Below are 27,622 nucleotides of genomic sequence, written 5' to 3'. Positions count from 1 at the left end.
CAACAACGTAATGTTTTTTTTTTTCATTTTGAAAATACCATCACGAGATGATTATTTTTACGTAGGATTCATCATAAATTTATTCAAAACTGAGTCGTCTCAGTGCGCAGAATTAGTGAATACAAGTTCTACTACACATTTCAAATGCAATGTATTTGTTTCTCTAAAACTCAACTTTTCATAAGATGATTATTTTCCATCAATAAACTTTGATAGTGGGTTGAAAAATCAAATTTCATTGCAAGACTGAATAAGTCTCCCCACCTCCGAACGCGGCAATGAATGAAGTTATAAAGTTGAAAAAAGATATTAGACTTTGACTTCCATTTGCTTCCTTTTTGTTATATAAAAAAAAAGATGAACAAAGATAGTGTCATAACTTATTACAACAAATGGCAAGCTTAATTGCCTTTCTGTTCACAATTTGCCTTGCCTTCAATATAGCAAAATCCCAATCCAATATCACCCGAGGTTCTTCTTTAACGCCTACCGGCGCAAGCACCTCTTGGTTATCACCATCCCGCTTATTCGCCTTCGGTTTCTACCCACAAACCGATGGCTACGCGGTTGGAATATACATTGCCGGCATTCCAGAAAAGACCGTGGTCTGGACCGCTAGTCGTGACACCCTCCCATTCTTAAATAATGCTACTTTGAGGCTCACATCCGACGGAAGACTCACCTTGGAACAAACACAAGGTCAAGAAACTAATCTATTTGATATTAGTGGTGCTTCTTTTGCTTCCATGCAAAACTCTGGAAACTTTGTGCTCTATGATTCGACCAGGACGGTGCTTTGGCAAAGCTTTGCCAACCCTACGGATACCCTTTTGGCCGGGCAGCGTCTCCTGCCCGGCCAAACGTTGTATCCTAGTGTCTCGGAGACTGACCACTCAGTTGGGGTGTTCAAGCTGAGTATGCAGACAGATGGAAACCTTGTGTTGTACCCGAATAGAGGGACTGATGATCGGGCTTACTGGGCTGCCAGCACGTATACAGCTGGACCTAACGTGACACTGAATCTTGCTTCCGATGGTTTCCTGTACTTGTTACAGAATTCGACGAATTTTATCTATAATCTAACTCAAGGAGGATATCCTATAAAAGATGCATTGTATCTCATGAAATTTGATGTGGATGGGATCTTTAGGTTGTATTTTCATAATCTAACTCATGTGGACAAAAACGGATCTTTCATATGGGCGGTGTCGTCAAACAAGTGTATAGCGGTCGGTCTTTGTGGCATTAACGGGTATTGTTCGGTCGTGAACGACGCTGCAAGGTGTCAATGTCTACCCGGTTTTGAAGTTGTAAATCCAGATCGTTGGACTTCGGGTTGCCGAAGAAATAACACCATAGAAAGTTGCAAGATTCAGGACGCGGCTAGTACGGCCATACATATGACAAATTTGAATAATGCTCGTTGGGAAGATGCGACGTACGCCATCCCAAAGGCACAAACCCAAGAAGAGTGTTCGTATGCTTGCTTAAACGACTGCAACTGCGAGGCAGCACTATTCACGGGACAAGAATGCCAGTTGCAAAGGCTGCCGTTACGATATGTGCAAGTAGTTGCTAGTGAGTCAAATGTTGGGCTGATTAAAGTATACACATCCACTACTAAAAATGGATGGGATCCAAGTAATGATCAACCGGTCCATGTCAAGAAAGTGCGACAAAAGAACGCTATGATTATCGGCGTTTCCCTTATCTCATTTGCTATGCTTGTTTTGATAATTTCTGGAGTAATCATGTATAGAACTCAAGTTTGGGCATACCGAAAGATATCTGAAAATCTAAATGTCCAATTATTCGAGGACATGGGGCCTCGGGCATTTTCGTATGCTTCCTTAGAGGAAATCACAGATGAATTCAAAGAAGAATTGGGTAGAGGATCATTTGGGATAGTCTACAAAGGTGTAATATCAAGCTCGATGAGACATGTCGCGGTGAAGAAATTAAAGGAAGAATTAGCACAAGAAGGGGAACGAGAATTTCAAACCGAAGTGAAGGTGATCGGGAGAACACACCATCGTAACCTAACAAGGTTGCTCGGTTACTGTTGTGAAGGTTCTCAAAGGCTGCTGGTTTTTGAGTACATGACTCAAGGATCACTTGCGGATATATTATTCGAACCCAAAGAAAGCAAGCCAAAACCGAGTTGGATTGAAAGGATTAGAATAGCGGTTGATATTGCTCATGGCATACTTTACCTACATGAAGAATGTGAAAACCCTATAATCCATTGTGACCTTAAGCCTCAGAATATCCTCATGGACGAATACGGATGTGCAAAGATTTCAGATTTTGGCTTGGCTAAGCTACTTGAACATGATCAAACCAAAACGTCCACGCTGATTAGAGGAACAAGGGGTTATGTTGCGCCCGAATGGCACAAGAGGCAACCGATAACAGTTAAAGTGGATGTTTATAGTTTCGGGATTGTTCTATTTAATATTTTGTGTTGTAGGAGGAATGTGGACAACAGTCTTCCCGATGGTGAAGCTATTCTTGAAGATTGGGTGTACGAGTGTTACGAAGCCGATGAAGTGTTGAAACTGGTAGATTATGATGAAGATGTAGAAAAGAAGAGACTCGAACAAATGATCAAAATCGGTCTTTGGTGTGTTCAAGAGGAGCCGTCTCTCCGCCCTTCGATGAAGAGGGTGGTGTTGATGCTTGAAGGGACTGTCAAAATACCAGCACCTCCCAACCCTACTTCATTCCTCAGTGTTGTTTAGTTCCACAAGTTTTGTATTAAAATTTTTTTCTGTTGATATATTAATTTAAAGAACTGAGTTTGCTGTTGTGAATTGTGATAGTGCAGCCAGTCAAGTAAAACCGGTTTGGGACCGGTTTTAGGCAAACCGAACCGAACCGGTTTGGTTTAAAACCGGTTTCACCCAAACCGACCAAAACCGCCAGTTTCAGGACCGGTTCCCCTTAAGATCTACCAAACCGGTTTTAAAACCGAACCGGTTTGAGAAAAACCGGTTTATAAACCGAACCGACGTGACCAGGTCGGCCTATCTTGTGTCTAAACCGGTTTATAAACCGAACTCAAACCGGTTTTGACCGGCTGTTGACCAAACCGGTTTTGTACACCTCTACAATAAGCAACATCATTATTCATTAAATGACAAAACTTTAAAACTAGGAAGAATTATTAAGCATTTCGTTCTCTCTTAACCACAATGAAATTCCACCAAAAAGATGACTAAAATCTAACTATAAAACCCAAAACAAAAACAAAGGTGCAAAAGATACAATTTTAAACTTTAAAAGTTCATCGATTTAAGCTAATATTTGTGAATAGTGCTTGAATCATTAAAGAGATGCATGTGACAAGTCATTGATGCTAACAAAACATAATAAGGAAGCTACCTACGACCAGCTAGGTTCAATCCACACATGAGGGTTGATATGATATGTGGTTCCCATGAAATTCACAAAACTTTCTTCAACATTGGATGTTTGATACCTTCTTGTTTCGAGAGAATAGAACACGGTCTTTCGGTTATCAGAATGCACGCGCGGAAAGTAAATCTTGTTCGCCATTATTGGCATTTTGGCTTCCATGCAAAGGCAGGAGTTACCACAAATATAAATCGCATACCTTCCTAAACTCTCCGTCTTCTCCCATTCAGTAGAATCATTATTCAACTTGAATACCTCAACGTGTTCTCCAATCTCGCTCATGATGACTTGTAAAAGTTGTTGATCGCATTTCATTAGGAAGTTTTGTGTGAGAGATCCGCAACTACTACTTGGGCCATTGGCTAAAACTTTACGCCAAGCGTACTGTTCGTTGTCGGTATCTATGAAATCAAGCCCTCCATTGTTATACAAAGCATAAAGATTTCGGGCATAGAGTGTTGCAAAATGAAAGGAGCGTGAGCTATCATCACTAACTTTTAGAAGATGGAATCTACGCCAAGATGGTTCTCGAGCTACAAAGTGGACGTAAACCTGCCATTCGCCTCGTGTTGTAAAGCCAACAACCATACATTCAGAGGAAGTAGGTGGTGCTGAGAAACAATAGGTGTCTTAGCAAGGGGCGTTCGGGAGCTCACGGATATCACTTGTGATGGGGTTAAAGAACATTAGTGGTCCCAAAAGTCTACGTATAAGCAGCCAATCATACATGGAACAGTGTATTTGCACATTACCAATCAATTCTCGAGGTGTCTTTATAAAGTACTTATCACCAAGCATTTGATCAGTAAAAGAGGTAACGCCCCGATCTTCGTTTAACACCATTAGCCATGGTGAAACTAATGAATATGTCTGCAATCTCCCTCCCTTACTCCATCGGATCATAGGTGCTGCTAAGTGACATTTCTTGCAGACAGCACGAAAATTGAGGTATTCGACGCCAACACAAAACTCCATAATCGTCTTCAAAACATCAAACGGAATTTTGAGAAGGCATGACTCCATCTTCTCCTCTTCAATCGTCTTGTTATTAATATTATTTCCGACGTCCTCTTTTTGTTGCAACCTGCAACAATAAATGATCTTTAGGAAACTATTTCCCCCTTTTCTAGTGTACATCAATTAAAAGGAATACCTGCGTTCCAACGACGATGGATAGGGTGTTGGCATGAAAGATAAAGCTACGGTTTTATTCTCAAAGTCGTACGAGTGTATTACTTTCCCGGATCTATCAAGAATGTGTGCATAACCCCCTAACTCCAAGCCAATTGCAGGGCTGTAAAACATGCTACGTTGAGAAAGATCCAAAAAGATTGCATCATCTTTGAGATCTTCCATTTTTTCCCATCTTATATTTTCTGCGTCCAATTTAAATATAAACACACCACCAACTGTTTTTTTTTCCGACTCATCAGTAACACGCAATTTAACGAAGAACAATTCATTACAACATCCTTTTAGAAAACCAGTGGTGTATGAACAACCATTGATGTAAAAAGATGACGGGATCCTCAAATGCCACAAGAGACTTATCACAATTTCTGTACCCTTAATCGCAATATCGATGAGCGTGACAAATGAAATCCTATTCCCAATACTAGTCAGGGCATATACTTTACCGTTGCAACAAGTTAAATTGTGTAAGAAACCATCACGCCCCCTTATGCTCCTCATCTGCTTAGCGTATGACGTTTCAACCCATTTGTACCTCTTTCTTCTACGGTCTAGCCGACAAAAAACAATGGTGTGTTTCTTAGTTGTTAACATGAAAATTGAACCATGATCATCGGGAGGGGATGACAGACAACATTCTCGATCTCCCTTTTCGTTAATCAAGCGGGGGAGGCGGATGATTTTAGAAGTCACGGGGTTCCAAAGAGACCACATGTCATCGTATGGATGATTAGAGAGAATCACCCAACCATGGAAACACCCCCGGATACGCCTCTCGTGAAACGAAGGAATTTGGTACCTGTCTTGAGACGGCGGGTCACGCATGGTGTAGACAATATGGTCTCTGTTGTTGTTTGTGAGCATTTGACAATGATCAACCCACCAAGGATGGTTGGCAAATAAGGTTGGTAAGCCATCACATATGGATGCACACATATGTTTCTTCTGCTCCATCTGAGAATGGTCATAACAAATTTTTTATTCAAACTTAATTAATGCAGCAGTCATGTTATCTTTGGAACACAAAATCATCATGACAAAGGCCAAGACACACTTATAACATAATCATCTTGAAACATTTTGTTGACCACTAACTAAAAAGTTAGTTCTACAACTAGATCATGACAGAGGTTTCTAACTTCATTATAATCCAACGAAGACTCGATTTTTATCACAACTTCACACAAACTACATAATTAAACGATTGAATAATAGCAAAAAAAAAAAAAAAAAAAACTTGATAGAGCGGTTCTAAGTGTGGTCCAAATCAATACATGTTTAGCCTCAATTTAAAATCGACAATCATTGGTTTCGGCACAGATTGATTCATACCTCAAACTTCAAGGCAGTTCCCGAATCAAAGCATGGAGGCTTCGATTTAACCTAAGTTTTTTTTATATTTGAACAGCGTTTTAACATAGTTTTAGAACTGCTTTTGTTACAATTTACATGCAGGACCTTCAATTTCAAATTTTCAGACTCTCCATTGGAACAGTTGGAACAGTTGCCTCAACGGGATGAGCAACTGAACCAATACTGCAAACAGGCGCAGCTGCCTGGGTCATCGCCTCGGGTAGATTGATCAAACCTACCGTCATGGGTCCAGAGATGCTCCTTCCCGCTCCACTCTGGAATGCGGTTGCATCCACGCCTGCACGAAGACAAAATATTAAAAACAATGGCGGAAAGAATTGCGGGTAAGATTAGTTTATACTTACGAGTTTTCTTGAGCTTGAAGGTTCTGACAGGCGGGGACGAACCCGATGGAGCCGGCCTCTTCAAGCCGGTCACCGTCGTCATACTGGGCTGCCCGGAGGTGACAGCTGTCTCAACCTCCGGAACAGTGGTCTCACCATCACCAGGGTTCCCCACTGTCTCCTCGCTTTCGGTCTCCGAGTCGGACCGATTTCCCTGATCGGCGGAGGCGACCTTCGCCTTGCCTTTCACGCCGGCAGCTTTCTTCTTCCTCACGAAGAAAGGCCCATCTGCGGATCCCTCATCAGAAGATGATAAAATTAGGGAAACTCCAGCAGAGGTTTGAGCATGAAGAGGGCGAGGGTTAAAGAATCCCTTACCTGGCCGCGTGGCGCTCAAAATCTCGTGGCCCGGCGGGTAGACCTCCACGAACCTATCCGCCGTTTGCTCCAGGATGGGCAACTCGTTCTCATCAAGAGCACGAGTACCCAGCCGAGCGGGACCACCGCTCTCACGCGGTTGCAGAAGCGATTGCAAGTTGTTTCCCTCTGAAAATAAACAGAAAAACAGTTAGAAGAAAAACCCTAAATCAGCAAAAAGAGATGGAGCATACCATAGGGAATAGAATTCGAACCGTATTCAAGGATGATAGGTACTTGCGGCGTCCCAGAACAGGCATCATTCCATACCCGGCTCATCCCGAGCATCACCATCCCAGACTTCGCAAAGCGGTAAACCGGAGTCTGGATCCGGAAGATCTTGGTAAACCATTCAGTCTCCTGGTAGTTGGAGGCGTGAAGGTTGGGGAGTGCCCTCCCGTTCTTGAATGTCATCGCAATAGGGACGACACGGGCAGAGATATAGAAGAACTCCTGCTTCCAAGACCGAAGACTGCGCTCGGTAGCACAGATCTTCAAACCCTTGATCCGAGTGATCAAGGTGTACCAGCCCTGGATGCACCTCCAGGAATAGAAGGTCATCAGGCGGTCGACGCGGGGCTCAACGCCCAGAATGTGGCACACCCATTCAAAGTGGCGAACCTTTGCGATCGCCATCGGGTGCACCTCAGTTAAGTGTACACCGTGTTTCTCCAAAACACGGTACACAAACTTCGTCAATGGGAACCTGAGATTCCCATAGATGAAGAATGCAGCATACACCTCTATCTTGCCCTTGGGGGCATCGTACACCGTCTGGTGAGGCTCAGGAAACTCAGGCTCGAAAGGCTCGAGCATGAACTTCTTGACGATGTACTGATAAAGGTTGACGGAAAGAGCACACTGGCACTCGCCAGCAGTACTCTTATCGTCCTTTTCAGACGCGGACATCGGGTTCTCAGGGTATACGTCGGACTCTTCGGCAGTAACCTCAGGATCATGAGTAGAAGACATGTTGAGGATGGAAAGAAGAACGATTTCAGGAGAATGCTCGACGAAAGTTAGAGTATTCGCCGGAAATCGCTTAAAAGAAGAAGTGAAAGTGTTAATTGAGACGCATCCTCTTCCCCATTTATATACCCATCGCAATGAATGCGATGAATTTAATGAGGGGGGGAGAGAAAAGCGCAGGCGCAATGAGACGATGACACGTGGAAAGCAAGCTGGCAACAGCTGTCGACAGGACGCGTGCCGTAAAATTCGCGCCCACGCGCCCGAAAACTCGCGCCCACGCGCCTGAAAAAGCGTCTGGAATGACCATATACTGTCACGTCGCCATAACTTCCTGCACGTCCTGAAACTGTCAGAAGAAACCGTCGGACGACGCTAACGTCCCTTCAACAGTTTGGACTGTTCTTATCCTTTCACCAACTCTTCGAATTTCAAAGATTCAAAAAGATTCAAAAATAAGAAGGAATATACCCCCTTACCTTGGTAACCAAGAACCCGTAAGACAAGTGCAGGTACAGTGTTAAGGCGAAACCCTTCACATACCTAGCACCTGTAGGGAATTGAAGCCAAGAATACCTTGGTAACCAAGAACCCGTAAGACAAGTGCGGGTACAGTGTTAAGGCGAAACCCTTCACATACTTAGCACCTGCAGGGAATTGAAGCCAAGAATACCTTGGAAGTAAAGTAACTATAAGACGAGTGCGGGTACAGTGTAAAGGCGAAACCCTTCACATACTTAGCACTTGCAGGGAATTGAAACCAAGAAGGATCTTCTGGGCCATGCTTGCAGAAGGGGAAATAACATCCCCGCATAGCGGGAACGTTGAAAACTAGATTGTCTGAAGCTCCAAGATGGAATTGGTTGTTTAGCATAATTGATCACTATGTCAAACTACCAAAACCTCGTGGAGAATCTACACAAGTGAAACTCAACGCTCCTGACTTGCGAGGAGGTTACATACCTACCCGCATCATACCCAAAGATCAAGCAGAAAAGTCGGGAATTTCTGCACGTGACATTAGGAAACCCGCGGGAAGAATCCCCACGGAGAACCTTAAAACTAAAAACCCTTTTCAAAACCCCTTGCTTAAGTCCAAAAGTTCACCTCACTTATTAACAATTCATGAGAAGAACATTGGACTGGGGGACTTGAAGAGGTAGGTCCCAGCAGAGCCCAGTTGGACCCGCAAGACTCACCTATAGACTATAGTGGGACGTCTGCGCAAAGACCAACTGGATCCGCAGGACCCACCATGCTCAGAGAGATGAAGACCTTACGCGCAGTACGCCAGCTATTCCCGCAGGAAAAGCCTCCCAATGGTGAAGTACCCCGCCTGTTCCCGCAGCTGCGGATACAAGCCATCAGCGGATCCTACCCGCACTAATAGTAAGGCTACACGCACAAGGCACTAACTCTCAATAATTCAGTAATGTCACCTAAAGAAGGAATGAGCAAGCCGGGAATACTCCCGCCCAAATGAGCCAGTCCGTACGCTTCTGGAGGATCTTTTGTACTATACCTGCCAAGGTATGGACAAAATAGACAAGATCTGACCAAAGCAGCCCATCACAGGGTGACAGCTCACTGACAACAGTACGACGAGGAGCACGCTCTAGTACTTAATGTCACTATCAGCCGCTGCCTACTCACCAACCCTTGTCGTGGCACGTACATAGCCTGCAGTTGGTGGAAAATGAATAGTACACAGCCGACCATGTCACTATCAGCCGCTGCCTACCCACCAACCACCAGCATGGCACGTGCGTAGCCCACAGTTGGTAGAAAAGGAATATTATACAGCTGGCTGTACCTGCTTGGAAACCTACATTCGGCTATAAATACTCCAACACCTTGGAACGGTATCATATCTTATCATATACCATCATATATCATCTAGCTATTTCTCTTAATATACACTTATATTCAGAGCAATCTAGTCTGATTCTCACGCCGGAGGGTGGTCACAAGGAGGTACCCCCCCTTCTCAGTGACGAGCTCACGGTGTCTGTTTTGCAGGTCATCAGAAGAATAACCATCTTTGCCGGACCTAACCCTCGTGGGAAACATCTACTTAACCCTAAGATTATCCGTAATCTGCCGGGGTCACTTAGTGTTTTTTCACCCTCAAACTAAACGATTGCATGATATTTAAGTTAGAAACAAATAATAAAAATAAAAATAAAAAAAAACCCTTTTAGAACTTTTAGCACATTTACTCTAACAATAAATAAGTTATAAATTTTCAGAACTACAATATTAAACATTCATTTGCAAGACACGATGAGAGGAATAAAGTGAGAACTCATTTGCAATTTTCTTACACTTCACGAGAGTTCGAGATCTTTCTACTTTGGCCCCTGCTCCATAATTGAAATATACAACCAAACACCCATCACACTACGTGGCAACATTTGATTCTACACAACGGTCGCAAATCACAAATTCACAGTAACATACTTGGAATTTATAAAACAGTTTATCTTAAAGTTGTAAGAGAAAAACAAAATACACTTAAAAGTCGTTATAATAATAATAAATAAAAGCATAGACGTTTAAAAGGCTTCTATGTAGGCAGTATGACTTTAACTAGCTTACCAGTTAACTACGATGTTGTGGGCAATTAACTAGCTTGTTATGATGATGGACGAAGCAAAGAAATAAAAAGTTTGATTGGCTGTTATTGGGTGGACCCACCATGTATTCGTTATCATGCTCGTTGCCATATTGTTGCTTTCTCCATAATGTCGTAGCGCGGTGTACGTAATTGACGTTAAGGGGTGGTCACATCCACTACCGGCTCTAGGGTTAACCAAGCAAGGCAACCACTTTGGACCTCCACATTCATAGGGCCATCGAAAATTTAAGGATTTAATATTATAAAAGAAAACGATAGTGAAGAACACTTATTTGGGCCAGAATTATCCCTTCGTCTTCTTATTTAAACAACTTAATTTTGTTTATTTAGCATTTAAGACATGCGATTAGATTTATATGTATGATTTGAAAAATGTCAAATGGAAAGTAAAAAAATCGTCATTCAAAAAGGGCCTCAAATTTTTATTTAAGTTTAGGCCTCTGAACACGTTAAGCCGGCCCTGCTCACATCACCCTTAAGGCTGCAAAATGGTTCCATGACTAGTAGCCTGAGGAACGTACCCAAATCTGATGAATGTTATATTTTAAACTAGGATACAGCCTGTGTAATACACGGGTAATTAAAAAATTGCAACAAAAAAATTAAATTTAATAATAGACATAATAGCGCACCTTATGGATTCATAAGATATAAATAGCGATAAATAAAATTTTATAATTCATAAATATATAAAAACTCATTTAATACAACATTTAAAGTTATATTTGTAACTTTGTTAGTAATTATATAAATAATAATATTATTAAAATTAAATAACTTATGGTGTAAATTATAATTTTGAAAATTGTTGAGGTGGAATCCTATACAGATAGCTTAGTTAAATGCTATGTAAAAAACTGAAAATTATGTATTGCTTTAATATAATAGTCAGAAGTTAGCTGATAATTTTAAACTCAAAAAATTTAAGCTAAACAAGAATAAACTTTTATATAAATCATAGATATGGAATACGTGAATTAACAATACGTCTCAAATCCTATATGGGCCCAAACACTATGTACAACAGTGCAGTGCAAGTCCCAACAACTGGGCTTCTGCCAGTTTCAAATGGTATAAATATGCTATAATAATTATTTGTAGCTATTATAACCTCAATATGCCCATTCATCATACAATATCACCATCAGTCCATCACATCCACTTAAATAAATAATTACGTAAACCATCTATAGATCTTTCACTCTCTTATGAGTCCATGTGTGTGTACTTTGAGTTACTCCAAGTGTGGATGATTTCACCAAACACATCATAGAAAGCCACACTTATTTCATCTTCGGTTACTCGGAGTGTCATGAAACCCTGACCATCATAGTACAAGTTCATTTCATTCGGGTTCCATTGGTTGATCTCACCTCGCCATGCCTTTGACCCGCCTCCACTTGTTAGAAATTGGAGTTGACTGCACGAGAATGTTAATCTCATTTTTAAATGTTAATTAAACTGAAGAAGAGGAAAATAAGAAATACTCGTATAAGTTACCTATTTTGACTGCTGATGTGTTGCAAGCAATGATCATGTCCGTTTATGTAAAGATCTACTTCCCTTGCCTTCAAAAATATTTAATGTTTGTAATTAGCATTACAAAAACTTATATATGTTCATATACATATTCAAGGCGACGTTTAGATGGATTTAGTTTTAATTATAAAAGAGGTCAACATAGTTGTATATTTCACTTGTATGTATTGTTGAATATATATCACGGAAGATATAAAGAGAGCGCGTTAAGCAGTTATATCACCGTGTTTTGTATAATCTACATGCCAATTTAATGGGATGAATGGATGATCATATGCATACCTCAAGGATAGGTAAAAGTTGGTCAATAAGCTCCTGAGTGTTTCCATGAGATCCAGCACTGAAAATTGTATGGTGACCAACCACTATCTTCCACGTGGCACTTGATTCTTCAAGGGCCATATCAACCTCCTATATATACAACAAACCCATATTCTTGGACAGAATGGCACTCTTTTGTTTTTGACACTGGACCTCTAAGGCCCAAATCCAATTGTAAAAAAGAAAATCCCAAACAAATTTACAACTGGGCCTATGTTTGCTATTTGAGGTTTTGATTTTTGAGTTGATTAATTTATTGCAATTTGCAAATAGAGGTGTACAAAACCAATTTTAAACCCAAATCGAACCGGTTTGGTCAACTGCTGGTTAAAACTGGTTTGACTCAAACCGGTTCGGTTTATAAACCGGTTTAGAAGCAAGAGAGGCCGGCCTGGTCACGTCGGTTCGATCCGGTTTATAAACCGGTTTTAACCAGTTTTCCCCAAACTGGTTGGGTTTTAAAACCGGTTTGGTAGATCTAAAGGGAACCAGTCCTGAGACTGGCAGTTTGGGTCGGTTTGGGATCCGGTTTGAGTGAAACCAGTTTTAAACCCAAACCGGTTTGGTTCGGTTTGCCTAAAACCGGTCCCAAACCGGTTATTTTACACCTCTATTTGCAAATGCCAATCTTCTTACCCAAGTTATAATGTTCTCATTTAGATTCCAAAGAGTACACTAATCAAATTTAAGTTATATAACATGTTACCAATTGCATATAGTAATTTTAAAACTTTAAAATAATAACAAAAAAGAGTGTTTCATGTTTTGACTCGAACCGCGCCATATTAACCATTTTTTCACGTGAAAAGAAAATAAGTATTTGTTTGGTAACTAGACGATAAAAATGTTTATTTAACGATAGCATTTTATAAAGTGTCAAGTAGCTAGAAACTAGACAGGCAAGATCGAATTCGTCTTGTTCATACCTTTAAAACATTTGATACATATTCTTCTCTAGGAAGCACACCTCTCCAATCGTAATCATGCTTCTTTTCCGTGAAATAATGATCTTGAAACGGTGTCGTGTCAATGAAGAAAACCTCCACAATTCCTGATTAAACATTATCATCATATATCAAAATGAATATAAATACTAGATAGTGGTAGATGTTACGTGTAGTGCAAATGTTGATCCAAAATAAAGTAGACATAGATATCAGATAAAGTGGAGATGTTTCACTCTAAAGCATCTTGCAATTTCTAATTCAGTAAAATATTTTGATTGAAATCTTAAATATATATAAGCGAAACCTCTTTACATTCTCTCAAATCACAAGATTGATTTATTTAGAAATGAAGGTTTCTCATGTACTTGACCCGAATTCATAGGTATGGGTCTCACCAAATCCAGATAACCTTTAAATTGGTTATAACATCTCATTATATTAAAAATTAATCTCACAAAATATTTTATATGAAAATCTTATAAAATAGAGATATATTTTTTAAAAAAAGATATTATTTATAATTAAGAAACAATTTTATAGTAAAAAAAATAAGCGAGTCATGGGTCTCACCAAATCCAACTAGCTTTCAAAAGGGTTATAACATCTAATTTATTTATAAAACCATTTCATCATCAAACTCTAAGGGCGCGTTCGTTTTACGGAATTTTTTTAAAGGATTTGGAATTGGAATTGGAATGGGATGGAATGTTTGAAAATCTCTATCATGTGTTTGGTTGGTTAATGTATTGGAATTGGAATCTTCTTCATTCTCGGATTTTTTTTTGAAGAACGAGGGCAAAGGCAGAAACGTTTTAGTTTTTTTACATTTTTCGTTTTTGATTGATATTTTGAGTTATGATTTTTTTATTAATTTTTTTGAATTTTTTTTGGAGGGGTTTTTATTGTTAATAATAAGAAAATCCTTTATTTTTCATAACAATCCTTTAAAATAGTTGGGGTTTCAAAATCCCATGAAATGTGGGATTTGATGGGATTTAGTTTCCATTCCCATTCTTTCATTTAATGAAACGAATATATCAATTCATAGGATTTAAAATCTCATTCCTTAGAATTCCTTTTAAATTCTTGAAACGAACAGGACCTAAGTATATTATTGACTTTTTTATAATAAATAAAATTAAATCCAAAAAAATATAAATATTATAAACGAAAAATACAAACAAACTCTATAAAACGGGGGATAAAACCTAGTCATTCATATATATCATGTTAACAATTTATTTTAGTTTAAAACACTATATAATCACAAATATCTTTTAAAATAAAAATCATATTAGTTCAGGAGTAATTTGTTTTTTACCAATTTTTAAGTGGGGGACAGTTTTAAAACATTATTAAAATATTCGGTTTTGCAATTTAATGGGTCATGGAAAGTAATGTTATGATTCGCCAATATAGTTTTTAAAGATTGAGTTTTATAATTTAAAAAAAAAGCATCGACATAATTTGTTGTCCTTTTAGCTTCTATTTTGATGTAATCACTACTTTTCAGTTTTATATTTTAAGAATCAGACCTTGACCTTTGTTTGTGATTAGTTCACTTTTGCATAACTTAAATGTGAATTTGAAATATTTTTTTTATATAAAAGTTACACACTAAAACAATATGAAACAAAATAGCCCAGACACATCACACATGTGATTACTATTTTCAATCATATCCATGCTATTTTTATTTTTGTATATATTATATTAATTTGAATCCTACACGTGTGCAACTGTGCATTACTCAGTCACTTATATAAAGTAGTACTTGTTATGTTTATAAATATTAAAGTAATGATGTACCTGAATTTACAATAAATGATCGAAGACAAAGCCATTTACTGTCTTTTAGTGTTAGGATTGGACTCAATTGCGCCAAGACATTGCCCCTATAATCATGATTTCCCAACACTACAACATGAATAAATAAGCTGCATTAGACGTGTCAAATAAAACATATATGTACTTATGCTTGTGGATCACAATAAGTATCTTACCAGAGTACCATTGTTTTTGCAAGCTGGTTGCGGTATATACTTGAGTAAACGACTCCTCGAATGTTGAATCTTCTTCATCAGCTAGTCCATCCTCGTAAAAGTTGTCGCCGGTGGATATAATGAAATCCACGTCTATTTTTTCTCCTGCTTTTCCCATCTTAATCATAACGCAAAATTAGATCAGTCAGTTATAAATGTAATAATAAAATTACAAAAATAAAAGGCAAAGTAACAATAATTACTCTAATTCAAGTTAGCATTGGTGAGTTACTCTAATTCAAGTTAGCATTAGAGTAACAATAATTACTCTAATTCAAAACAGCTTTTATATAAGTGCATAAGTACTATATAGTTATTTATACACTTCTATAAAAGCTGTTTTGATTATGTTAGCATTGGTGAGTTAATATTTTTTTAAGGACCAAGTAACACACTCTGAAACTACTCTTGAAGTTACATTATCGTCTAATATGCCACTCGAACCTTTAACTACTTGAGAAACTTTTATAACACCCCTTGATACCGTTAGAATATAAGTCGTTCGATTAATTTAGTAATTAGTTTGATTTTTCTTTATAGTTATATTAGTCAATTATTTGTATTTATTAATTTTATTGATATTTTTGAAATACAAATCTATGAAATTTTATTGGTTATGATAATAATATATATCCTCGTATTATACGAATTATATGGACCAAATAATTTGGTAGGGTAAAGCTAAGGCTGAGGGGTGTGGGGGGCGCGAGAGGGGGCGCGAGTGGGGGCTCCAGCCAATAATATTGTGACGTGTGGCAGAGAGAGAAACTTGATAAGATGGGTGTTGGTTGTGGTGCTCGCGCCCCGGGCCCTGGTGTGGAGGGGCGCGAGAGGGGGCGCGAGCGGTTTATTTTTTTATTTTTTTATAAATGTATTAAAAAAACGTATTATTAAAAAAACAAGAAATTATTTAAAAAAACACACATTTTTTTGAAAATTCATAATAAAAAAAAACATACTAAAAATTAAACAAACAATAATATTTAATAATAAAACTAATCTAATACAAGATCATCTGGTCGCCTCGCCCACAAATGTTCAACCAACTCATGTCGAAGATCCCCGTGTATCTCACGGCTCTTGATATTTGCTATGTTATGAAGTTTTTGTTGATCACTGATTGTGGACGGTTGTGGCGGAATGTCACCTTGGTAGTTTTGGCATATAGCTTTGCCCTCGTCTTCTAACGTCATGTTGTGTAGGATAAGACACGTGTAGACGACGTCCATTATCCTCTCCCGAGTCCAATAACGTATCGGGTTCGCCAGAACATAATATTGTTTTTTATAGCTCCAAAAGCTCTTTCAATATCTTTTCTAGCAGACTCTTGCTTCTTCGTAAAATACTTCCGTTTGTCGGCGATTGGATCTGTAAAAGCTTGAACTAACACAGCCCATTCGTTGTAAATACCATCGACCAGATAGTACCTGTACTTGAAGAGTTCTCCATTTGCAACAAAAGATTGAGGTGGTTCAACCCCGTCGATAAGGTCGTTGATCAAATGTGACTGATCGATAACATTAAGGTCGTTATTTGACCCAGCAACACCAAAAAAAGCATGCCAAAACCAAAGATCCTGTGACACCGCCGCCTCAAGTATGAGGGTCGGCCCTTCATGATCACCACGGTGGAACTGACCTCGCCAGGCCGTTGGACACATAGCCCATCCAACATGCGTACAATCGATGCTACCTAGCATCCCAGGAAAACCATGTTTTTCTGCGTGCACCTCATATATGCGTTGGATGTCATACGTTGTAGGTTTACGCAGATATCTCCGAGCGTAAGTCGATATGACTCCTACGTACAATATATATTACAAAATGTAATAAATATTTAATAAAAAGTAAAAATAATGTTTTTTACCTTGGCAGAAAAAATGAAGGGATTCACGTGCAACCCTTTTCGACATCTGTAAATACTCATCCAAAGCGTCCGACGAGATGCCGTACGCTAATTGACGGATAGCAGCCGTGCATTTTTGAAGAGGGGTAAAACCGGGAAGACCCCTAGCATCCTCCCTTTGTTGAAAAAAGGGATACCGTGCCTCTAAATCACTCGCTATACGCGTGAACAATTGCCTGCTCATTCGAAAACGAGTTCGAAAATCCGACTCCGCGTATACCGGTTGAGGGCTAAAATAATGCATCATCAAAGTATCGTTAGCACCCGATCGATCACGATCACGAGGTGGTGCTCTAACCCTCGGGAGTCGGGGTTGATGGGCTTGATTTTGCAAGAGATTGACCACGGTTGCGGTCAAAACTCCCCCACATGAAGAAGCAAATCATCCTCTTCGGAGGAGTCGGAATCAGACGAGTACGACGACATTATTTTTAATCTGAATGGGTTGATTTAGGGGTATTATATAGGATTTTGTAAAGGTTTTTTTAATCTGAATCTAGGTTTGGGTACCAATTTCCAGCCATGTTTTTAAAAAAAGGTTTGGAAGATGGGGTGATTTTGGGTTTTGGGTGTGGTATGTGATATTGGTATGTGATATTGGTTTCAGGTGGTATGTGATATTGGTTTTATAGTAAAAATTTTTTTTTTTTTTTAATAAAGAGCCAACGGCTCTATTTCAAGCCCCAACGGCTCTTCACGCATTCCCATGCCAACTTTACGCCCACTTTCACCCGCTAGCCCTCTTGCGCCTGCCTTGGTCTGCGTGCTCGCGCCCCTCTCGCGCCTCGGTGGTGTGGTGCTCGCGCCCCGGGGCGCGAGCGGATGGGCTCACGCGCCCCCTCTCACGCTCCACACCCCTCAGCCTAATAATTGAGGATTGAGTACATATACTAGCATAAGAATAAAGAAAAGCATATTCCGGTGTGGTGGTTGGCTTTGTTATTATTACAAAGAATATGCTTTCTATTGATACTGAACGTTCCTTGAGATCTCATATATTCGTTTCTTGCAAGTTGCAACATTGATGCAATAACTAAATAATAAGATTTTTAATTAATTTTTATAATATTTTTACCAGCCATAAGTTAAGAAGTACCGTAACGTTTAAATACAGATTGATATGATATGAGCAAAGATATTAACACAAGCTAGCAACTTAACTAAAATAGAAGTTTTTAAATAGAAAATTTGTTAAAAATGTTTCAACTTTGACAGATCGAGTAAATCGTGTATGATACTTAAATTCAAATTCAAGATATCTAGATTATACGTCTAATGTGAGGTCGCGTCATTACTTATTTCGGTTTAAACGGTTTTAATTATTTATGCAACAAAACAAAAATAATAAACGTATATACAACTTTAAAATATTAATTCGAAAAAAGTTATGTTCATGTTGAATAAGATGCCACGGATTGTATAAATACACACGTAATTTAAAGTCGATTGTTGAAATATCTACGTTTATTTAATTTCGTATAGCTTGCTTTCATTTGGACGTATAATCTTATCTTATTATTATTAATAAAGACAAAAAGATATATTCTTTAGCGAAAAAACACCTAATCTCTACCCCTCTTGCATTCCATTATTAATACATTACGACAAATCATATATCTATTTGTTTTCTAACCGATAACTCTTAGGCCATGAAAGAGACTCCATATGTGATTATCATTGGTTTGTTCTCGTTAATCTTTATGTTATTAGGCAGAATATAATATTTTGTATGCTGTTTTCAAAATAATATTGGTTCTTAAGTGAACATATTACATACCTATAGGGACGTGCTTTTTTAGAATGTATCAAGAACTAATATAACCGCTTAAATTATTTGTGTGTAGTGCATTGATAATTTAATGAGATGATAAACCGACAATTATTTAACAGTCTTCTGTAGGACAATTAAACCAAAAGACATTGGTATTGAAATGAACGCCTATTATTCAGGGAAAGAAACACAAATCAATTTTTTTTTTCAGAGAGGGTCATTCACACGACGCGTTTAGCTCAATTAGAGTATTCCTAGTCTATTCCCTACCATATATTTATATATATTATATAATTATATTAAAAATTACTATATTTTCTCTTTGTTGTTCAATTAAATAATATTTTTATACCTTTATCATTACCTTTTCTCTCTCATTCACTCACAACCACGTTCAGAAAATATTAAAAAATTATACGGTGTGAATAGTGAAACCCCAAATTTAACTTTCTCATGTAACATTTTCTCTCTCATCTACTCACAACCAGTGGTGCACAAAAAACCCGAACCCGGAACTGGACCCGAAAAAAAACCTGGAACCGGTTTTTTTTAAACCCGGGTTTTTTATACCCGAACCCGACCCTACCCGTAGGGTACGGATAGGGTATGACTTTCAATGCTGAAACCTGGAACCGGACCCGAAAAAAAACATGGAACCGGTTTTTTTTAAACCCGGGTTTTTTATACCCGAACCCGACCCTACCCGTAGGGTACGGATAGGGTATGACTTTCAGTGCTGAAACCCGAACCCGAACCCGTACCCGATATAAACCCGATAATACCTGAAACCCGGTTCTAGTTATACCCGAAACCCAGGTTTTTTGCATACCCGAACTGGATTTTTTTGCATACCTAATATTAGTGTTTGTGCACATCTGTCTGTGTGACACTTGACAATGGTTGTGTGGCTACCCACAGATCTATAGCCGTTCTTCAACGGATCTTTTTTGAATCACATATTTGATATAAATATTTTGTTTAGAGCAACATATTTTGATATATCAAACAACAATTTAAAACACATAAAATATATGTTTTTTTATATCATTGTTTAGTTATTTACATATATTTGAATGAACTTTTAAGTTTGTATACAAAAAAATGGAGTTATAATAAAAAAACAAGTAGGCCCGTTAACAGAAGAATGCTGTAGAAAATTAGCTGTTTTAATACCTAGAAATAGGGTATTCAAATACCCGAAAAATGGGTTTTTTCAATACCCGAAAATAGGGTATTCAAATACCCAGGTATTGAAAACCCTGTTCAATACCCGACTCGGACCCGGTACATAGGGTATGGTTTTTCATGCCAATACCCGGACCCGAACCCAACCCGGTTATTACTAATACCCGATTTTCCAATACCCGGTCATACCCGTACCCGGTTCCATACCCGTATCCGGTTCCATACCCGAACCCGGTTTTTTTAATACCCGATTTGTGCACCTCTACTCACAACCACTTATAACCATACCATATAATTTATTAAAATCCCTCTCACAAAAATATAGAGACTAGACTGAGAATGCTCTTATAGGATGCAAAGTTGCAAACGTTTATCTTAGAAACATATTTACATAAATGAACACAAATATTCCGCCAGTCTCACTCCCACTCAACATATATGTATCTATTAGGTATGTATCTATAGTTTTCATTTAAGGCAAGTGACAGCTGTTATAAAGTTGGTTGATGCCAAACAACGTACGTAATAATATATTTGATTGGTAAATTATAACGGCCAATATATTCTACACAAACATATATTTAATATTAATAATATGCAAACTTACCTGAAAAGCAACATGAGTTTGGTTGTACAAGCCTCTCCTACCCCAGTCACCAATCGCCAAAATGTCAAGAGACCCATCGGCTTTCGTCGGAAAATGATCGAATCGTTGAAGCACTGACGCCACATGAACGGTCGTCATGACCGCGTAAACAGCCAAAAAAATGATGGTGTGGTTTATGATATTCTTCATGGCCATAGTCTCCGGTGTTGTAAGTTTGTGTGGCTGTATTTGAGAGAATAATTGACTTGTTTGGAGTGTGAAGATTCTTAAATAGATTACTTACGTTATATTAAAGAAAACTGGATTTACAAGTTTAGTCCCTAAAGATATTGATACTGACAGTTCTAGTCCTTGAGGTCAAAAATAGTCTTTGGGGTGGTGTCGTTACGTGTCATTGGCTATCAATTTTAAGTTCTGCATGTATACAAACTTTGTTGGGGCAATAAACTTGTCATAACAAAGTGAGCCATTAAGTTGTAATGGTCAGAAATGAATGCTAATAATTATAACTATTTAAGATAGAAAAATATATACATAACTTTTTTTTAACAATAAAGGTCCATACACTCGGGATCACCCTATAGAATCGATAATTGTTTCATCTGAAGAACAGAATATGATGGACCAACCCACCAACCTAGGATGAAATCCAAACGCGACTCCAATCCACGACCTCCCATAAGAAAAATAATGAGAAAGTGTATACACATGTTCAAATTATATACTCAATTAATGGAAAACTTCAATGCAACGAAATTTTACCGGAAAATGGGGTTGTGTAACATATTATTATTATTATTATTATTATTATTATTATTATTATTATTATTATTACTCTTTGGTATATTTGGAGCAGGGCTGTAAACGAATCAAACGAACACGAACAATGCATTGTTCATGTTCGTTCGTTAAGTAAATAATGTGTTCATGAACGGTTCACGAACACTTATCGAACGAGATTTTATGTTCGTGTTCGTTTATTAAGGAAATTAATGTGTTCATGAACGGTTCAGGAACACAAACGAACACAAATAAAATCGGTAGAGCCTAGAGATTGAGACCGATGTATTCATCAATGTGAATAATGAAAGCTCGTAAACGAATCGAATGAACACGAACAGGGCATGTTCGTGCTGGTTCATTTAACTTTAAAAGAACACGGACACTTAATCGAACAAATATTTATGTTCATGTTCGTTTATTTAAAAATGGACATTTGTGTTCGTTTGTTTAAATCTAAACTAACATAACTAAATAAAGATAAACGAACATGTATGAACAAACGTAAATGAACACAAATATAAACGAATTAAATAAAAACACTTAAATGAACACAAATTAACAAATATAAAACCTTTAAGCAGATAACATATCCATATAATATTTAATTATTTTATATTAATATTAATACATAAATGAACATAAATAATCAGACATAAACGAACATAAACGAACGTTCATGAACATAGATGAACGAACGGAACATGTGTTCATGTTCGTTCGTTTAATTAAACGAACACAATTTTTTTGTTCATGTTCGTTCATTTATTAAATAAACGAACATAAACAAACTTCCAGCCGAACGATTCACGATAGTTCGCCGAACGCTCGGTTCGTTTACAGGCCTAATTTGGAGGAAGCGGGCGATAGATGCTTTAATAACCACAAGAAGCACGCGGAGAAGACGTCAAGGCTGCATATGCCATTCTTTGAATAAAGAATCGAGCCAAATTTGATTATTTGGAGTAGAATTATTAATGTTTGTTTAATGTTGTATTTTAATTTTCTTAGTGTAATTCCTAGCTTCTTGTTAGATCTTTACTTATATTAATGTAATTCATAGCTCAATTAGATCTTGGCTAATTCTTCCTCATACTAAGCGCTTAACCAAGGTTTAGAAGACAATTGTAAAGTTGGAGAACCATTTGGCTATTTCAAGTCTAAAACTTGGTAATCTTATTAAAGGTAATCTTGGTAATGATAGAAGAATAAGGTTCTGGATAGACACGTGGTTGATATCAGAACCTCTCAAGGATGCTTTTCCAAACATTTGTGCTAATGCGGGCTATAAAAATTGTTATGTTGTGGATTGCTTTGACGAGAGGATTCATTATTGGAAGTGGAAATGGAAAAGAAAGTCTTTGAGCGGGGATGAAAGAAATGAATTGGTTGATTTAAAAATTTTACTACAACATGTAAATCTTTCGGATCAACTAGACAAATGGGTTTGCTGACCCTTCGGGAAAGTTTTCGGTGGCGTCTATGAAAAAGGTTTTGTTTAATACTTTTGGTTTAAATGGTTCATTTGTAATGGGTTGGAACAATTGGATCCAAAAAAAATAAATATTTTCATGTGGAAAGCTGAGATGGACCGGATACCGACTCGGGAAGTTCTTGCTTTTAGAAACATTCCAGTCAACACGACCATCTGCTCATTCTGTGAGGAAGGCCCGGAAAATGCAAATCACTTGCTTCTCTCGTGTCAAATGGCAAATCGCGTTTGGCAGTGTATTGGCTCTTGGTGTAAGATTCCTCCCATTTTCGCATTCGTGGTTCGTGATCTTCTTATAATTCACAAAACAACTCTTTACAACAAAAAGAAAAAGGTTTTACAAGGTATTATTATGACTACATGTTGGTGCATATGGAAAGCAAGGAACCAAACTATCTTTGAAAATAAGGAGAGCTCGGTTGATAAGGTGATTGAAGACGTTAAATCTTTGGCGTTTCTTTGGATAAAGAACAGATCGTCGTTCAAAAACTTATCTTGGAGAGAATGGTGTAATTTTTCTTTCTAAGCGTTTCCTTTTGTTGTGTTGTTTTGTCGGCCTTAGCTTCTTGCTAGTTTGGCTTGTTTAATGAAAGTTGCTGTTCGGAAAAAAAAAAAAAACTTAAGTTAGAAACAAATAATAGAAAAAAAAACTTTTAGAACTTTTAACACATTTACTCTAACAATAATAAGTTATAAATTTTCAGAACTACAATATTAAAAAAACTAAATATTTTAAGTTTCGTTGAAAATCATACATATTTTAATAATCTAAGAATTCATATATTTAAGATAGTTTTTACATGTAAAAGATGAGTTTGATATCTAATTATCTTTGATGTCCGGGGCTCAATTGTAATTGTGGTATGAACGTAAAATGAAGCTTAGAGGACCATAGGGTTGGAAAAAGACAAGCCATAAAACACACCATGTGGATTTCATGTTAGAGGACCATAGGGTTGGAAAAAGACAAGCCATAAAACACACCATGTGGATTTCATGCTACATTTTTGTTATGTTAGTTATATGTAGGTTATAATTACATATATAGTCGTTTGATTGCAACCTAAAGACAAGATATATGTTGTTGATTGCAAACAGTCATAACTTTAAATAAGTGACATAATTCCACATAGTTAAAGTTACAGTTCAAAAATAAGAACTTATTACAAAAGTTACCACACCTCATATTTGTTGTATATATAACAGATGTCACATTTCTTGTAATGGTTTTAGTCCGTAATGTTACTTATATTTGATGTCCATATATTAATGTTAGTTATATATAGGTTTCAGTCCATAAGACTGAGTAGGTTTCATCATGGCCATTCTCAAAGTAGTAGTTTTGTTTGCTTTATATTAGTTTATCACTATATCCCCTCAATATGCTTTCTTTCTTTATGATGGTGACAAACATGTAGCAATCAAGAATTCATAGGTGTCTTTTTTATTACCTTTTTTAAGTATTTGATGAAAATTTATCTGGTGTTTGCTTTTGTGTGAATAGCCCTATTAATATAGTATATTAATCCTTTGCAGCACTTATCTAGTCACCTCTAGTGCTTGACACCCGAGCCATTTTTTTTTCTTTTTCTTTTAACGGCAATATCATAGTAATTGTCATTCTAGCCTTGGCTGGACGATAAAGCTTTGTCTTTTGAGTAAAGACTATAGTTCAAACATATAGCACGAGTATAGATTTTCTTTTAGAGTAGTTTAGGAGTATGAGTAGAATAGTTATTAATTAGGCCTTTAACCTTTTTCATTTGTTTACCTATTTAGTTAATCATCTTTGTAAAACACTTTTGATTATTGTTTAACTAGTATTTATCTTTGAACTCTTACTATAAAAAAACTTGATGATACGTTCACATTAATTAATAAAAAATTAGGTCATAGATTATACTCTTGCATTTAATCAGTTTTGTTTTAAATATGATATTAACACATCGTGATGCAAATATGTTTCTCTGCTTTTGGGTGTGGTGTTTGTGTAAAGTCATTATCAAAAGTCAAAAAGTAATGACAAATTATACTCCGTAAATGTAAATTACTGTATAATACATGTAAACGTAATAGTACTCTCACTTACTTGCCCCCTTTTTTTAATGACCAACTAATAAAGCATGTCTATTCAGAGTAACTCAATAATAAAAAGGTGATCTCATATGCTCGTGATCACAGACAGCGTTGGGTAGCCCAATTGCCCACCATCTCCTGTTCTGGGGATTACCCGTCGCCCGGAGGTCCACTGCGGTAAAACCCGGTTGGGATTAGATTCGAACTTCATGAGACCCTGCGGTCTCCGGCCTAAATCTTTAATTCCCCTCCATGGTAGTTGAGCTAAAGCTCATCGGCTCTGATTAACTTGTGTAACTGACCTAACCTAACCAAGGTGAACCTAAAGTTCAAAAAGAATGACAAATCGTTTTATTTTGGTCTTTTAAGTTCAATCATCTTTTCCTTCAAGCATTGCTTCATTATCATTATCATCCTTGAATTGTATTTAACATAAGCACATATTCCATCTTTATATGAAACATCATATAATGACAAGTTCTTTATAAAATCTACTCTTTCAAAAAATTACTCCTAAAACAATTTAAAGTTATACCCGCTTTGAAAAAATTATATTCGCTATATGTGACAAAAGATCTTTACAAGAACATACGGATACATACCCAAAGAAATACATACGGCATGTACACAGACACATACACAAGACAAATGCATTGAAGATCGTTAACGTTATAACGTACTAGACATTCTAACAAGTATACACACTAGAATCTAGATATCACACATGCATTTGCCCACATGAAAATTTGTAGCTCACCTAAAACGCTAACAACCTAACACATAAACTACAACACAGCCCGCTTGCTAATAATGATATATTCGGGCCAATAGCGATATAAGAAAGGTCCAGTAATGGCCGAATCGATGTCTTTGAGTGAACGACATCGTTTAGACTTTAAAAAAAAATTCGATGTCTTAGCAAAGTATTTCCTGGGAATCTGGCACATTGCAAGACGATAAAAAGCATGTGCTTAAAGTTTTTCGATGATTCATTTTTTAAAACTTATAATAAATACATAAATGAACACTAACGTATAAATATATCAAAACATGGTTATTTTGTACTTTTTTTAAAAATGCACCTTTTTTTCAGTGTCCACCCCCCCCCCCCCCCCCCAAGCCGCGTACATATTATGATAAGCGGTACTAACGGTTGCCTCATGAGTCTGACTTCTTCCACTGAAATGATTCTACACGTCTTCCCATTGGTCCCGAGTTTCTTTGTCTACACTTTAAACAAAGCTTAGCATTATGATTCATCATTTCTGAATGAAAACCTCTAATTGATTTAACCTGGTTTGACCCGTTTAAGCTTTAAAATTCGCAGGTCATGGGTTTACTAATGGGTTCGTATCAGATCAAACTATCCTCTGAAACTCTAATCTCTCTTCACAACTCCATCGCCCCTCTCCTTCTTCATCATCATCATCGTTGGCGTTTCTCTTTCTTTGTTTGATCAAAATAAAATACAGCTTCCACAGAGGTGAAATCAGTTTCTTTACACTGCTTCCTCCTTTTATTTTTCAAGAAACCTAATCGGTGCTGTTAGATGGTCTTGCACTCTCCGCCGGCGATTCACAATTTGTACCTTGCCTTCGGCGAGTTCCTTACTGGTATGTCGTCTATTTCAACATATTATTTGTAAATTGCGACCATTATTTTGGCTCAAGTGGATGGTGTAGAGTACCAATTTCATTCTCTTGCTATGTGTTTTTGTACTTTGATCATTGGTTGTGTTTATGGAGGGCCGTGGTTTTGGCTGTATGATTTGATTAACAAATAATGATATACGATTTGATTATTTATTTTAACCACTTCAACATTTAATTTATATGTTGTAATTATTTATTTTGTTGGATTCGATACTTTAGGCTCCCTTTATGGTTGAAATCACACCAAACAATGGCTCAAAGATAACTGCTTTTCATTTGTTTTCGTCTGTATCATTTATTTTCTTTCTACATATTTTAATTTTTAATACTTAAATAAGTAGTTGATGCCTGTGACAACTTGGGTTGGAAAAAATCCTTTAAAGGTGGATGTCAATCCTCGAGCAGGTTTTATAATTTAATTCAAATATCTTATTCTTTTCTGCATATTTTTTTGTAGCTGATGTATGCTATCCAAATGGGTTTGAATTGAACATGTTTCAATCAATCGACTAATTTGATAAGAAGATACACACACGGATTGCTATTGATTTGTGTGTTGGTATGTGATTTTCTTTCTCTGTTTGTTTGTTTTAGGGCTTGAATTTAAGTTCTAGGAGATGCCTATGGGAGGAGCTGCCTTAGATTTGACCGGTGTTCCCTTGCCCGAGGAAATTCTCTCCGCCGCCGAAAATTCTCATGTCGTTCTCCTTGGTGCTATTGGCGGGTTGGTCATACATACTCATTCTATTTTTTTTTTATCATTTTGATTTTCAGCTTACATAAATATGTGATAAGAAAACATGGATTTTTCTCATCTATCTTTGGTGTTTCATTTTCATGTTTTATAAATGTTTTCAAGGTATAAATGGGATAAAAATGACAAACATTTGAAGCCCGAGGCCGTATTGCTTCAGCTTCGTGCACGTCTTAAAAGTTTTTAGCAAATTTGAGGCCTGAATCTGTTCTACCACAGGTA

At 37.4% G+C, this 27,622-nt stretch overlaps 3 protein-coding genes across 3 annotated transcripts; 1 reads left to right on the top strand and 2 right to left on the bottom strand.

Moving 5' to 3' along the window:
• Nucleotides 1–392: 392 nt before the first annotated feature.
• Nucleotides 393–2,741, top strand: LOC143573119 (G-type lectin S-receptor-like serine/threonine-protein kinase LECRK3). The gene has a single exon (XM_077058083.1). It carries the CDS (start codon nt 393–395, stop codon nt 2,739–2,741), a length of 2,349 nt encoding a protein of 782 aa, XP_076914198.1.
• A 643-nt stretch (nt 2,742–3,384) lies between these two features.
• On the bottom strand, nt 3,385–4,005 carry LOC143572573 (uncharacterized). Its single transcript, XM_077057700.1, has one exon. The coding sequence runs from the start codon at nt 4,003–4,005 to the stop codon at nt 3,385–3,387; it is 621 nt and encodes a 206-aa protein (XP_076913815.1).
• A 7,358-nt stretch (nt 4,006–11,363) lies between these two features.
• Nucleotides 11,364–20,878, bottom strand: LOC143573791 (purple acid phosphatase 8-like). The gene is made up of 7 exons (XM_077058593.1): nt 20,647–20,878; nt 15,140–15,296; nt 14,946–15,053; nt 13,116–13,240; nt 12,151–12,279; nt 11,830–11,897; nt 11,364–11,749 (listed from the first exon to the last, which is right to left on the bottom strand). The coding sequence occupies exons 1-7, from the start codon at nt 20,839–20,841 to the stop codon at nt 11,536–11,538; spliced, it is 996 nt and encodes a 331-aa protein (XP_076914708.1). The 5' UTR covers nt 20,842–20,878; the 3' UTR covers nt 11,364–11,535.
• Nucleotides 20,879–27,622: the final 6,744 nt, after the last annotated feature.

This window comes from Bidens hawaiensis, unplaced genomic scaffold (assembly GCF_021521415.1).
Source record: "Bidens hawaiensis isolate Kalapana, Puna unplaced genomic scaffold, B.hawaiensis_p1.1 tig00001382_1, whole genome shotgun sequence".
Taxonomy (NCBI): Eukaryota; Viridiplantae; Streptophyta; class Magnoliopsida; order Asterales; family Asteraceae; genus Bidens; species Bidens hawaiensis.
The sequence above is the reverse complement of the archived record's forward strand: the minus strand, read 5'-3'. Positions and strand labels throughout refer to the sequence as shown.